The 16,207-nt window shown below is 39.1% G+C and overlaps 1 protein-coding gene across 1 annotated transcript in view; it reads left to right on the top strand.

Moving 5' to 3' along the window:
- The window catches only part of atp2a3 (ATPase sarcoplasmic/endoplasmic reticulum Ca2+ transporting 3), a 77,731-nt gene that overhangs the window by 45,649 nt on the left and 15,875 nt on the right, over positions 1–16,207 (top strand). The window contains exons 9-11 of the mRNA XM_046838696.1: positions 11,877–11,965; positions 13,023–13,125; positions 14,901–15,032. Coding sequence (XP_046694652.1) covers positions 11,877–11,965; positions 13,023–13,125; positions 14,901–15,032 — 324 coding nt within the window. The remainder of the gene's footprint in view (positions 1–11,876; positions 11,966–13,022; positions 13,126–14,900; positions 15,033–16,207) is intronic.

Raw genomic sequence — 16,207 nt, 5'->3', positions numbered from 1 at the left:
TCGGCTTCTCCCATTAGGGGTCGCCACAGAGGATCATCCGCATGTTTTGATTTGGCACGTTTTTACGCTGGATGCCCTTCCTAACGCAACCCTCCCCATTTATCCGGGCTTGGGACCGGCACTAAGAGTGGCTGGGGTTGGTTCCCTGACCGTGGATCAAACCCGGGCTGCAGCGGTGAGAGCACCGCAGCCTAACCACTAGACCACCAGGGAACCTTTGAATGTAAAATTTATAACGGCAAAAAATGAGTTGAGTTAAATCTCCACAGGAACCGTGAACAGCAAGCTTTAGGCTGTGGATCCATCCTCCGCAGCAGCTGTGAACAGTTTCCAATTGAAGACAAACTTTATTCCAGAAGGAAATCAGAGGCATCTCGGGAGTATGTGTAGCAATAGATAGAGAGAAAGTTTATGAAGGACTACTATATATTTATATTGATACCTAATAGTTAAGAAGACCAGTTTAGTCATGTTATGTAACTGGTAACCAACCATGTGGGAACGCAATTTATTTTGCATGGTATACATACTTTTTAGTTTAGTTTGTTCCCCCCTATAATTATCTTATGATACCAAAAAAAGTTGGGGTTTTTTTGTTGCGTGTCATAACTGCTGTATCATTTGTATCATGTCCCACGAATAGTTTTTCAGGAAGCTGCTGTTAGTGCAGGCGAGGATTGTAATTTGCATATCTAACAGCGCTTCCTCTCCTGTCCTGCTCTCAACTCTTCCTCTCACTCACTACAGTGTCATACCCACCATGCATATGAAGACATTGATTTCTACCACAATTCTTCGACCTGAATACCCAAGTGGTCATAGGGTATTGATTAATCTTCCCGAACAACCCCCTCAGACAGTATTCCCGGCTGAGCCCTGTTCTGATACTATCATATCTAGGGTAACGCTTCATTTGCATAGATCCATATGGAAAACCATTTTCATAATCTAATGCTAAAAACATACATCATTGTGTATTATTAATAACAAGGTGTTGATATTATGGAGCTGTCTGTACTTTTTTGTATATAAAAAGAGTCTCCAATAGTCAGAATTTAAAAAAGAAAGTGCTTTTACTTATCACATAAACTTTATGAATGCACAGTGAATTTCCTTCCTTGCATTTCCCAGGTTGTTAGGAAGCTGGGGTCAGGACAGGAGGTCAGCCATGATACAGTACCCCTGGTGCAAAGTGTGTTAAGGGCTTAGCTCAAGTCCCCAACTGCTGGAAAATAAACTTATCTTTCGATCAGTAACCACTGAACTCCCAGTTCCCCCCAAATGAATAGAGACCTATTTAATGTAGATTGTTTGATTTGCTTATGTAGAAGTTTGGAAAAACTCTGTTAACTCTCATGAAAGTTTGAAAGATGGTCCCCTTTCAATTTATTGCCTTTGCTATGATTCCACACCACAAGAGCAATCAAATAAAACAATATTGGTATTTGCAGCGAAATGTGTTATTTATACAAATAAAAAAAAAGAAAAAGATATGCAAAATATAAATGTTTCAGATTACAGACCTGACCTTGTTACCTTGTCAGCCAGGTACTTAATCAATAAAAATAATAAATATCCCTAAAACTTTCTAAATGTACATCTCCGTATCTCTATTTAGGTGCTTTTCTTCTTTTGTTTTGCTCCCATTTTCTGGCGACTCACCCTACAAAATAAAATTCTTCAGAGGAATAATATATTAAATCAAACAATTACTTATTGTTTAGAATTGTTAATGTAGCTTTCAAAGAAAAACTAACTTAATAGTTTTTTAATTGGAACCATCTGCTACCGGTTAAAACAAGTACTCAATAAGAGCTAGTCTACAAGCATCTGAGCCACACATTTGTTGTTATTGATGCACGTGAATGTGTAGCATGAATTTCTGACGACTTGCACAGGCGACAAGTTGTTCAGCAGCCATGCCGTTAACGCATACTTGAAAACTAGGACGCGGTCGATTAATGTTTTCCCATAAGAACCCATAAGTATTTTGTTCCTTACAAATTCAGGTGGTTTTTTTTTCCCTCTAATAAGTGTCCATCAGTGTTCCCTGGAATTACAATCATTTTTCGATGTACACTATATTGCCAAAAGTTTGCGGACACCTGGTCATAAAAATGGTATATGTTTTTCTACGCATCGCATTCCACATTTAGTTTTAATTTGCTCATATAATTCCCTCCACTCTTCTGGGAAGATGTTCCACTAGATTTTTGGAGTGTGCTTGTGGACTTTGGCGTTCATCAGCCACAAGGGTGTTGGTAAAATCAGGTACATTTACCCCTGGTGAAAACCAGCAGCACACTGCAACTTCTGAAACACGCATGGTTCTGTTTAAAACGTACAGGTGTGGGTGAAGGTATGAAAAATGTAAAAGCTGTGTTAAAACTCTTCTCTGTTCCATATTGAGCTAGTTTACAAAGCTAGGGTCAAGTTTGGTTTGATTTGTCATGGGGGCGTGGCCTCTCAAAGCATAAAACTTGAACATTTTATCACTGCAAGTCACAAAAGTGAATACGTCATGAGTCGGATCTCCGCTCTCAAGCCGTTTCATGTGGTCTCTAATAGTGGCCATTATTCATCACTCTCACGCCTCACCGCATGGATCTGCTCTTTTCTTTTTCTCTATTAACTTTCATCATTACATCTCAGTAGGGAATAGGGAGAGAGAGATCTCTCTCTCGCTCTCTCTTTCTCTCTCTCTCTCTCTCTCCCTCGCACAGATACACCCAGCACATAAGCAGCCGCTACTACAACAGGCCAGCTCTCCCTCGAGGCACAGGCTGCCACAAATAAGACTGTGTGTATGACTGCTATACAAATAAAGAAATAAAAAATAAAGGAATCGATACATAAACATCAGCAAGACGAATTTGGTCTCAGAGTAACTGTGACGTATTTGTGTTTGATCCTGATGGTTTTTAAGATTACGGATTCTTTTTGAATCAAGACCACATTTTGCACCAGTGTAAATGCTCTTTCTCTCCGGGTCGAGCTAATAATCATTTAATTTAATGAGATCTGGTGGCGAAAAAATTCAATTACCGCATTTATTTTTTTCCCACATCAACCCCAAATGTAGTGCGTCAGCTAAGATATGTTTGGTGCCTTGGAGCTTTGTTTTATCGATCTCATTTAAAGTTGTTTTTTATTTATTTTTTTAAACTCGCCTATGATTATCTCATAATCTTATCTTAATAACTAAATCAAATAAACAGTAAATAAACGCGACGAAAGCGCAGGGTGAGTGTGCATTTATTGATTAGTTTTATATTGAAGTCCCTTAGGTGCCAGCTAGTTTTCATAGCCACATATTAATATTTGGAGTTGATGTAGTCAGTCAGCCAATAGTGCTGCATTTGTATGGTTTTTTAGCTTAATGAGGACCAAATGTTCCAACAAGGATTGAAATATATGACGGTTTTGACCTTTGGCTGGTCCCCATAAAGAAAACGGCTAAAAAAAAAAAAAAGAAATGAATAAATAAAACAGCCAAAGGTTTCCATTTGGTTACTGAGATGAAGGTTGGCATTAATTAAATGCATTAATGATTTTGTCAATGGAAGGTCCTTCCAAGGATAGCAAGGCAAACGTGTGTGTTTGTGTATAAGCAGGACACTCAGGCAACGAGGGACAGGAAGATTTAGTGTGCGATTGCATCATTAAATGTTTCATCAAGGAATGTTAATTGAGCACCGAGTAATGCGACTGCATCTCACACTCTCTCTCTCTCTCTCTCTCTTTCTCTCTCTCTCTCTCTCTCTCCCTCGCACAGATACACCCAGCACATAAGCAGCCGCTACTACAACAGGCCAGCTCTCCTCGAGGCACAGGCTGCCACAAATAAGACTGTGTGTATGACTGCTATACAAATAAAGAAATAAAAATAAAGGAATCGATACATAAACATCAGCAAGACGAATTTGGTCTCAGAGTAACTGTGACGTATTTGTGTTTGATCCTGATGGTTTTAAGATTACGGATTCTTTTGAATCAAGACCACATTTTGCACCAGTGTAAATGCTCTTTCTCTCGGTCGAGCTAATAATCATTTAATTTAATGAGATCTGGTGGCGAAAAATTCAATTACCGCATTTATTTTTTTCCCACATCAACCCCAAATGTAGTGCGTCAGCTAAGATATGTTTGGTGCCTTGGAGCTTTGTTTTATCGATCTCATTTAAAGTTGTTTTTTATTTATTTTTTTAAACTCGCCTATGATTATCTCATAATCTTATCTTAATAACTAAATCAAATAAACAGTAAATAAACGCGACGAAAGCGCAGGGTGAGTGTGCATTTATTGATTAGTTTTATATTGAAGTCCCTTAGGTGCCAGCTAGTTTTCATAGCCACATATTAATATTTGGAGTTGATGTAGTCAGTCAGCCAATAGTGCTGCATTTGTATGGTTTTTTAGCTTAATGAGGACCAAATGTTCCAACAAGGATTGAAATATATGACGGTTTTGACCTTTGGCTGGTCCCCATAAAGAAAACGGCTAAAAAAAAAAAAAAGAAATGAATAAATAAAACAGCCAAAGGTTTCCATTTGGTTACTGAGATGAAGGTTGGCATTAATTAAATGCATTAATGATTTTGTCAATGGAAGGTCCTTCCAAGGATAGCAAGGCAAACGTGTGTGTTTGTGTATAAGCAGGACACTCAGGCAACGAGGGACAGGAAGATTTAGTGTGCGATTGCATCATTAAATGTTTCATCAAGGAATGTTAATTGAGCACCGAGTAATGCGACTGCATCTCACACTCTCTCTCTCTCTCTCTCTCTTTCTCTCTCTCTCTCTCTCCCTCGCACAGATACACCCAGCACATAAGCAGCCGCTACTACAACAGGCCAGCTCTCCTCGAGGCACAGGCTGCCACAAATAAGACTGTGTGTATGACTGCTATACAAATAAAGAAATAAAAATAAAGGAATCGATACATAAACATCAGCAAGACGAATTTGGTCTCAGAGTAACTGTGACGTATTTGTGTTTGATCCTGATGGTTTTTAAGATTACGGATTCTTTTTGAATCAAGACCACATTTTGCACCAGTGTAAATGCTCTTTCTCTCCGGGTCGAGCTAATAATCATTTAATTTAATGAGATCTGGTGGCGAAAAAATTCAATTACCGCATTTATTTTTTTCCCACATCAACCCCAAATGTAGTGCGTCAGCTAAGATATGTTTGGTGCCTTGGAGCTTTGTTTTATCGATCTCATTTAAAGTTGTTTTTTATTTATTTTTTTAAACTCGCCTATGATTATCTCATAATCTTATCTTAATAACTAAATCAAATAAACAGTAAATAAACGCGACGAAAGCGCAGGGTGAGTGTGCATTTATTGATTAGTTTTATATTGAAGTCCCTTAGGTGCCAGCTAGTTTTCATAGCCACATATTAATATTTGGAGTTGATGTAGTCAGTCAGCCAATAGTGCTGCATTTGTATGGTTTTTTAGCTTAATGAGGACCAAATGTTCCAACAAGGATTGAAATATATGACGGTTTTGACCTTTGGCTGGTCCCCATAAAGAAAACGGCTAAAAAAAAAAAAAAGAAATGAATAAATAAAACAGCCAAAGGTTTCCATTTGGTTACTGAGATGAAGGTTGGCATTAATTAAATGCATTAATGATTTTGTCAATGGAAGGTCCTTCCAAGGATAGCAAGGCAAACGTGTGTGTTTGTGTATAAGCAGGACACTCAGGCAACGAGGGACAGGAAGATTTAGTGTGCGATTGCATCATTAAATGTTTCATCAAGGAATGTTAATTGAGCACCGAGTAATGCGACTGCATCTCACTCTCTCTCTCTCTCTCTCTCTCTCTCTCTCTCTGTAGAGCTCTATAGAGTCTGTATATCTGAAAGTCTTTCAAATCACCTCGTGTTGAAGTCCTCGGCTCAGCAATCGCAGGTTTCTAGTAGAGAAAAAAAAAAGAAAGTGTTCATATCCCTCCATCTGGGTGATGAAGCATGAAAATTCAAATCTTTGCACCAGATGAGCTTCAGTGAGTCTATTTTTTTTTTATCCATCTGGCTCAGTATCAGTACTGCAGTCTATAAAAGACTCCCACTTACCCAAACACGAGCATCCTGGCCTCACTCTGAGGCAATGAGGAACTTTCGTCTCTGATTTTGACAACACATGTATGAGTATTTAAATAAATGTTTAGTGCCGTGGTGTGTTTTTTTTTTTTTTTTTTAACCTCCACTCCCCCCTACAGAGAGCGCTATCGGTGAACAGAAAATGCTGAGTCAGCTTGCAGTAATATGGAATATCATGCAGCAGCGTTAACCGGCTTGTCGCTGCTCCTGCAATGTGGATGTTGTGTGAGAGGCCGATGTGTGTTGTCTGAGCAAAAACTTGCCTCGATGGCAGATGGTACCAATAATGTCCTAAAAGCGAGCCTTCCTCGAACTGTGTGATCCATCTTTGTGCACCTTCACACACATCTGCCAACCTATTCATTAACCTCATCACATCCATGAATGACCAGGGTGTGTATTGGCCCTTTGATTTTACTGTCAAAGGGAGTTGAGTTACAGGCAGGTGTGGGCACTTCTGTTCCTCAGGTTCATTATACTCCTCCTCTTTTTTTTCTTCACTTTGCTTTTTATTTGCTCTCTTGCCCTCATTTATTCACTCTTTGGTCACAACAGGTAATGCTTGATGGTATGGCACAGCTGTAACAGGCTGGGGCTCTTAGCGTGGATCTGTTTCTTAACGCTCTCTTCCTGTTGTTACTTCTCCTCTCCACTAAAGGGTTTAATGCCATAGTCTCCAATTCTTTACCTGTCCTATTTAACCTTTCGTACCTCCCCGGATCATTCTTAAACCCCAAACTCTCCAACGCTGCAATCTCTTCACCTACTTCTAAGGTCTTCTTTAGGGTATTTTGAACTAGCGTACATGTCGCTTGAAACTCTTCTCTATTTAAGTCTTTACTTTCTTTGACCATCCTACGGCCAGTTCCTGAATCTCCTTCACCCGTTCCTCATATTCACTCATTTTTTTAAAAACTTGTCAAATCTTCTCACTCCCTAGGGTGAGGTTTCCATTCCTGATCAATTTTTATTGTCTCTTGGGGAGCGCTAGTCCCCAGATACTGTCCCCAATGATCCATAGCTTTTCTGTCCACATTCTCAGCCATTCTTCTATTTAAGGAGTGTTCTTGGGATTCTGTCTGTCTTGCTCTGAGCAGGGGTCCGGGACACAAGTCCCCACGTGCTTTTCCATGTCCAACAGGTTGTCCATCTTCATTTAGCTATAACATCCATTCAAGTCTCCATGTACCTTTTACTTGTATTGTTGTCAAGTCAAGTTTATTTCTATATCGGTTTTCACAATGGACATTGTCTCAAAGCAGCTTTACAGAATTTAACAGTTAAGGTGAACAATGTGTATTTATCCCTGATGATCAGCCATGGCAACTGTGGCAAGGTAAAACTCCCTTAGATGTTATGAGGAAGAAACCTTGAGAGGAACCAGATTTAGAAGAGGAACCTGTCCTTATTTGGGTGATATCAAGAGTGTGATTATAAATCTTTAAACAATACAGAACACTGGATAGTGAGAACTAACATGAGCACTGACATATAGGATTATAAGTAATGTCCTTTCTACAGTCTTCTACAGTCATTTGAGATTATGGAACCAGGAGCTACTAAGCAACTCATGAAATAGCTCAACATTTGAAATCCTCATAGATCCGACACCAGCTTCTCCATGCCAGAGCCTTTAAACATTTAAAGAGGTCCAATGTCCAAACTCCACATGGGGTGGAATCCAAATTGCACTGGTATGTCTGTACCAGGTATGTTTGCGGCGTCGGCATCTACTTCTTTAGAGGTCCATAATCTTCATGAGGTCACTGGAGCTGACGCAACTAGGATGCCTCGGGATGGGTAGAGAAAGAGAAGCAGTGGAGAGGAATTAGCGTTGCTGCTGTTCATAATATTAACAGCACAAGTTGATAATGTGCATGTGATCAGATGTCCTGGAGCACAAGGTTATGGTATGCGATGTGTGTTATGTGTAGGACTCGCTAAAAAGATACGTCTTTAATCTGCATTTAAACTGGGAGAGTGTGTCTGAGCTCGGAACACTGTCAGGAAGACTATTTCACAGTCTAGGAGCTGAATGTGAGAATGATCTTCCAACTTTAGTGGACTTTGCTATTCAAGGAACTACAAGAAGTCCAGAGTTTTGGGATCTCAAGGAGCATGATGGATTGTAGCATGTTAGAAGACTGGAACGATACATGGGAGATGAACATTTAGGGTTTTGTAAGTAAGTAGCAGTAGAATTCGTAGTAACAGGTAGCCAGTGTATGGACGATAAGATTGGGGATATATGGTCATATTTTCTTGACCTTATGAGAATTCTGACTGCTGCATCCTGGACAAACGTTGTCCAGCCATTACTGTCGATCTTTAGCACAGGGTATGGTCCTGCTGTTTTGGAGGGCATGCATCATTTTAGGATGGTGGCCATTTGTGTCCTTCATGAAAATCTGATAGTGGCGCAGTTCGTCATATATTTATTAATATCTTTCTCAAAAGGCTTGTATTTCCCCACTACTGCATCCACTACTGCATTCACTCCATTTCTATTGACCCCTCTTCTTAAATTACTTTTACTTTCCTTGCCCACTCTCTAGCCACATGCCCTCTGTTTCTTATTATTATGACTATGAATTTATCTTAGTTGTGTGTTCAGATGGGAAAGAAAAGCTCCTAAATGAAATCACATGAACTTTTCATGAATCTGTGCATGCAACTATTTATAATCTATGCAAGAAGTATTTTAGTTTAATTTATTTCCTTATTTTTCTAAATCGTGTCAATGTGCTTTATACTCACCTCGTGCATGCATCCGGATCTCTCTGAAACTTACACATATTACATTTCACAACAAACACAGACATAACATACTCCAGCCCTGTACTAAGTATTCCTACTCCAGTAACAGTGACTCACCAGCGCGAGCTTGGGTTTTCCCTACCATGCAGACCTATCGACTTTAATAGCCGTATCTAGGGGAGGCCTCTACACACCTGTCTGTATGCAGCCCTGCTTCCCTGTGAAGTTTCAGTTCACGTTGGCAGTGTAATCACAGGATTTTATTCTTTCTCAATTCACTCACCTAAGGAAACCCATTTTACATGCACCCTCTTCACATGCTCTGTTACATGCAAAATAGCGGTACCACTAAACCTCCTTTCACACAAATCCACATTCACACTCTTCCAGGGTTTTTTGTTTCTCTGAAGGCACTCTTTAGTTACTGTACAATAATTGCTTTTACTCATCCATTCACCCACTGGATCTCTAACACCCAGCTTTCCCAGCTTTCTACTTCCTGGGGTGCTTTCCTCCAGGAACAGCTTCTCTTTACCCCCACCCCGGGCTACTGCATTCCCAGGCACCAGATATCTAAACAGAATTTGATTTTGAAAGAGACTTCTGTTAACCTTATTCTAGCAGTCCACAGCAGAGGAGCAGATCCACTGTCCTCACCAGAGTAACAGTTTGGGGAATGGGGAAGAACAACATATGGCTGAAAAAGTCACGTCACACATACTTTTGTTCATATAGTGCAACTGCAGTAGTCATTTTAACCATTTAGTCATTCAGCATTCTGTTTTGAGAGACTGCTCATGAAAGTGTGTTTGTTTGTTAGAAGTAGTCTGCAGTTTAATACTTAATAATTAGCTAAATATTAGGGATGCACCGAATATTCGGCCACCGAAAATTTTCGGCCGAAAATGGCCCAAAAGTGCAAACAGTTTGTTGTGATGACGGAAACAGAAAGCGCTGCCTGCACGTGCATGTCTAAAACAACATGTCTGCGGTGTGGACGTATTTCAGTATATCTGAGAAAGACTCACGGATAGCGATTTGCAAACATGTAATGCCGAAATTTCGTCTACAAAAACTTTCTCCACGTCGGGTTTAATTTGAAATCCAAACATCCGATCGCTATGCTGAATATCAGAGGAACGCAAACGCACAGAAAAGCAAAACCCCTCTGAGCATGCGCACTCCGTCTGTGGCGGACGTTTTTGAAAAGGCAGGAAGTTTCCCAGTGATATTGTTGTATCTTTAAGCAGTTGCACTTGTTCTGAATGCACTTTGTTTTTAGGAAAGAACATATTTAATTGTACAACCTTTCAGCAGGCCAGAGGGCCTGTACATTATTATTCAACGTACACATGAGTGCATTAAAGTTAAACATTTAAGACTAAATTTAAATTTATTTTATCCTGTGCATTGTTGCAATGTGCTATAAATAAATATTTTCATAATTTGTAATTGATTAATTCTTTGAGACTTTAATATTAATTTATGCAATTGAAATGCCTTGATTTTAGTAAGGTTAGTACACAGTCATAGCCATTAATGCAATGCTAATAATAATTGCCATCATTTCTTTCGGTGTTTTTAGTTTTTTCGGTTTTCGGCCTTGCTTTCCTCCTTTTTCGGTTTTCGGTTTCGGCCAAGAATATTCATTTCGGTGCATCCCTACTAAATATTAACATTTGGGGTTTTTTTTCATCATATAAGACAACTCCTTAAATATGAGCAATTTCATGAGTTATTTCTTTGGGAAACATTGGTGTTCCATGGTGTGTGTGTGTGTGTGTGTGTGTGTGTGTGTGTGTGTATATATATATATATATATATATATATATATATATATATATATATATATATATATATATATATATATATATACACACACACAATTTCTCCACAAACTTTTCTGAATTAATTCCATAAACCCCCTTTTTTCTATACTGTAAATGTATTTGTATCTATTTATAATTTGCTTTTTCAAAACCCAAGGAAACTTAAAAAAAGTAGAACAAGCCTGAAATAGACATACAAAAGGTAACTTTTTTTTTTTTTTTTTTTTTTTTGTCTGGAATGGAAGTCAAAATTGCTTCCAGGCAAAAACACAGGCAAGAAATATGAGGAAAGCTCGTTTAAAAAATGTTCCGCAATTCTCTTCTCATTTCTACGCCTTCTTCTTTCATCAGTGTTCTGACACACAACCTGTCCAAAACAAGTAACTGTGTGTGTGCGCGCGCGCGTGTTTGTGTACAGCCTGGGGCTTATGCCAGGTCGGTGAACTCAGGAAATCTTAGTTCCTGGAAAAGTATGACATCACTCCGAAGCTTCTGATTGGCTGCTGCTTGAGGGAAACCCCTGCTCTAATTGGGTGGAGCCTGATTGTAGAGACTTTTTGTTCTCTTTTTTTCCCATCAGTATTTTCCACTTCCTTGTTCCTTTTGAATTGGTTGAATGGGGGAATTGTTTTTTCTCCCAGAAATGTTTGCAGTAGTAATTATAGTGGGGCATGTTCGTGATGATGATGATAACGATGATGGGGAACATTAGTTTGTTGCATTATTTTAAAGACTATGGGTCTGGAAATCACCATTAACCTCAATTACAAATGTTAAAATTGTGTTAAAGTGAAATATAGTAATTTTACAGAGTTACAGATCTGCATTAAAAACCAAGTGTAACTGGCTCAGGATGAAAGATTCAAGAATAAACACCCTATAGTGTCTAATAAATAATAATGAACCTAATATGATTTATATTGTTCCTGGAATCAAAACATAAATAATAAAGTTAATTATAGGGTTAAGAACAATTTACTAATAATTGAGACAATTTCTCATTTAGAATAGTTCATCATGAACTCATTAGTTCATTATTTTCATATTGATCACAATTGAGTTTAATAGCTTTTTCTTACCTTCTCTCCCTCTCTCTCCCTCTCTCTCTCTCTCTCTCTCTCTCTCTCTCTCTCTCTCTCTCTCTCTCTCTCTCTCTCTCTCTCTCTCTCTCGTATCAGATGTTTGTGGTGAATAAAGCAGAGAGCCAAAGCTGCTCCCTCCATGAGTTCACCATCACGGGATCAACCTATGCTCCAGAAGGACAAGTGTATGTATACACACACACACACATACACACATAAACAAATATACAGAACACCTGCTCATAATAACATGATTTGTTAATGAAGCTCTAGTAAGGCAGAGAAGACCAGAAATGAGGGTTTTTATCATTTAAATGCAACTGAATTCAATTCAATTTGCATAAATAAATAATAATAATAAAAAAATATATACACACATAATTTATATATACACGTATAATCTTTTTTTTTTGTTATTTCATGTATGTTTGTCTATAGTCCAAATGATCAACATTTGCTATTATTGCATGCGGTCAAAGTGTCCAAACACACGGGCACTGACCAGTGCAGGAAACGGGAGCTGGGCTTTAACAGCTCCTGTAGATTTCTTTGCTCATGCACTATCAGGGGAAACAGAGCTATACGCTTATTTCAGCATGCACAAACTCACAGATGCATTTCATTGGCTACTGTTTGATAACCAATGAAATGTTGGATAGCTCTTTGAGAGCATGGCCAAGTTTGCTTTCTCTCACTCTGGGCCACGTATGGCTGTAGCATGTTGGGATTTATACTCATGATCTCTCCACAGTAGTGTTGTGTGTTTTTTAAGTGTCAGAGAATTCAGTTTTTGTATATGTATTTTATTAAAATTTTTTCTATAAAAGCAGATTTGTTTCACGGTTCTTAGGCTTTTTAGAAAAAAACAAAAAATATTGAATTTGACGAGTGATTTCCAGGCATTTTCAAACGAAAAAATGTTAGTATGACCAAAAGGTGTCTTTTGTTACTGGACTTTAGTTCTGTTTAGTCGTTTCTTGGTGAATTGCACATGAACAATCCTTCTGTTGTTGGATTGAAGGTTTTCTAGTTTAAAAATTACATTTATAAATGATTAACATTTTGTTTTTTAGGGGAAATAATGAATGAAACTCACAAAATCAGCAGGATTTTGTCTCTGATATACTGTACATCAATGAATGTTGTAGTTGGAATTTAAAATCATTATTTCAGATGTTAAAAATGGTCTTTTTATTGATAAACTAGCATTTAATGCTGTATTTCCGTCTCTGTGCTTCACAGGCTGAAAGCTGATAAACCTGTAAAGTGCGGAGAGTATGATGGCCTTGTTGAACTGGCTACAATCTGCTCCATGTGTAATGACTCTTCTCTGGACTACAATGAGGTCAGTTGTGTGTGTGTGTGGTGTGTGTCTGATAATCATGTAGATATAGCAGTCCTTCATAATTTCATCGTCTTAAGAGAGAAAAAAAAAAAACAACCCTCCCTGTTAGTTGTGATGAAAGAACGTCAACTACAGCACTATGCATTACAAAGCAAAGTGACTCCATCCCACATAGACAAGGTGCTAATATCTATGAACTTCACCCACTCATAAACACCCACTTGCTGCATGCGCTGGCCCCTGAGCGCCATGCTGTACGCTCGTTTTGCCTGTTTGGCATCTCATCTCCGTTTTGTCACCATGGAATCAACTTGACCATGTTATGCAACAGTGTATCTGTTCTGTATTTAAGCCCCGTACACAGTGCAGTTAAGGCGAAGTCTAGGAGTCTTGTAACGATGTGTGCGTCAGCTCTTTAGAATCTTACTATATACTGAAGCCATCTTCGGGGATGCCTCAGCCACTGAGTATAGGCTTCGTTACATAACTTTGGTGCTTTGAAAAGCCATTGCGAATGCAAGAAGGAAGAAATAACGATTTCAGACCTTTGACCTTGCTGTGACCTTTATCTCATTTGGACCAATTTCATAATGCACTGCCGATTACAATACGAATTTCATATAAATTCGATGAACATTCAGTTTTTATTCCTGAATGATTGCACTAATAAGCACCTATAAGTTTGTTCCTTATAATTGTACGTTTATCCCTAATGAGCGCGCCAGTGGACACTGTATCAAGGAAAGATGTGAGATTGATATAAGGAAGGAACCTGAGAGGACTCAAGAGGGAACCTCATCCTCATCTGGGTGGCACCGAATGTCTGTTCATTAAAGTTAAATCATTATTGAGGTGTGCTGTTCAGTGATAGGTGCTGAAAGGTTTTTAGGCAACCTGGGATCCTGAGCCACTGTAGAAGACTGTTGATATTAATTACAGTCCAAATCCATAATCGAAGTTCTTGGGTTGCTCAGTAACTTCATGGATTTTTTTTAAGGCTGTTGATGTGGTGCTATCCTCAGCTGCACAGAGTGGGTGTCCAGTTGAAGAGGGCTTCATTCAGATCGTCTGGATGAATCCCGCAGATCAGAAGAGAAGAGAAGAGAAGGACAGGAACTCGCACACAGCCTTGCCCATTTTTCCTGCTTCTAACACATCAACTTTGAGGACAAAATGTTCACTTGCTGCCTAATAATATCTCACCCACTTACAGATGCCACGATGAAGAGATAATCAGTGTTATTCACTTCACCAGTCATGATGTTATAATGTCATAATGTTAATCTCTGCATGTTATTATATTATAAGTCTCTGGTTCACATCATAGTATAGTTTAATAGAACATCTTGTCTTTGGTTTGACGTGTGTTTGAGAGAACTGTCACTGTGCTGGCACAGTCGTAATCCAACTCGCTCCCATTTCAATTATTACCATATCCATTATTATTATTATTATTATACCCATTTCAGCATTAGAGAGCAATTTCAAATCAGCCAGTCCCTTTAACACATCTGAATCAGCGCTAAAACCACTGAGAACTCTCATACGATTACATCATCTTCCATTTCTCTCTCGTCGATTTTCCTATCCTCAAGTTTCGTTTCCATCCAGGATATCCGAGGACATCTGCTTTCTCATCTAGATGTTTTTTTTTTTGTTTTGTTTTTGTTTTTTTTTCTCATGCCTTCTGTGGAAATTTGGCTTGGCGTTCTCACTGGTATCCCTAGAGACTAGTGTGTGGATGTCAAAGTGTCTGTTCACTGTGTCCCCGACAGGCCAAAGGAGTCTACGAGAAGGTGGGTGAAGCCACAGAAACAGCGCTCACCACCCTGGTGGAGAAGATGAACGTCTTCAAGACCGACTTGTCCAACATCAGCAAAGTGGAGAGGGCAGGAATCTGTAACGGGGTGAGTGAAAGAGTTTCAGCTGTAAATAAGAATATTTTGTTTCCACAGTTTTTCCGATTATACCGAGAACCAAAATGTCAAAACCTTCTGCAGAATTCAAATTTTCTTTGTGGTTTAGGATCTTATTACTCCTGTAAATGACTAGATAATTATAGAAGTAATAATAAGCTGTATATAAGCTGTTTGTCAGGTCAAATATTTTGAACACATTGCATTTCTGCAGCTCTACAGCACCATCCTTTGGCTCAGTCCACGACTCCTTGTTAACTCGAATCTACGGAAAAATGCTGCAGTCTAAAATGCACTTGGGTAGAATTTAAACTGCTTTCTTTGTGCAAAGGCTTTCAAATCCAGATAAATCGATCCAGGGTTGAATAACCTTTGATTTTGTAACTGAACCATGATAATCTCTTCAGCACTTAAACCGCACTTAAACCAAGATGGATTTCTGTCAGAAGCGGACGGGGAATACCTTGCTCGGTTTTGGTCTAAACCCAAAAATCTTCCATAACATTTTCTTTCCATTTACTAAACATAGTGTGAAAGCACCCTCAGGCACCGTGTTAGGAAAATTGTTCCTTATCGGCCTTCAATCTATTCCCCTTATTAAATACACTCTCTCCGACAATTTTCTCTTTTGGGTTAACGACAGAGCGCATTCCTGAGAAGGAGTGACTGACCGTTAAAACTGTTGTTTTTTCCACTGTCCCTTTCCAAACAAAGGCCGAGTACATCCCCTGTCCAAAAAAGAAACAAGAAAAATGCTTTTCCCCGAGGAAAAACATAATATTTAGACAAGCCGGCTAGTTTATGAAGAGGTTAGCTAAACTCCGAACTCTGCCTGCCGGCTCGGAGACACACACGGACAGGAGAGAAAGGCTTCCCCTTCATCCTGTGTTGTTCTTATAAAGTGCTTTCTGAGTGCACTGAGAGCATGAGATGGATGGACGCTTTTTTAAGGGCATAAGTAAACCATTCTGACGTCAACTCCCGGATCTGGTAGGCTAAAAAAAGGTATGGGGGTCAAGCAGCTTTACAGTTCCTGTAAGTTCTTGTATACCTTTTGGCATGAGGTCATCATTTGCTCTCGTATGAGAAACCTGTCAGTGCAACATGCTAGGTGTTCTCGCCCCCTAGTGGCGGAACGCGATATATACTGTATAAAACAAACCCAC

Source organism: Silurus meridionalis, chromosome 25 (genome assembly GCF_014805685.1).
Source record: "Silurus meridionalis isolate SWU-2019-XX chromosome 25, ASM1480568v1, whole genome shotgun sequence".
NCBI lineage: Eukaryota > Metazoa > Chordata > Actinopteri > Siluriformes > Siluridae > Silurus > Silurus meridionalis.
This window is presented reverse-complemented; position numbering and strand designations above follow the sequence as displayed.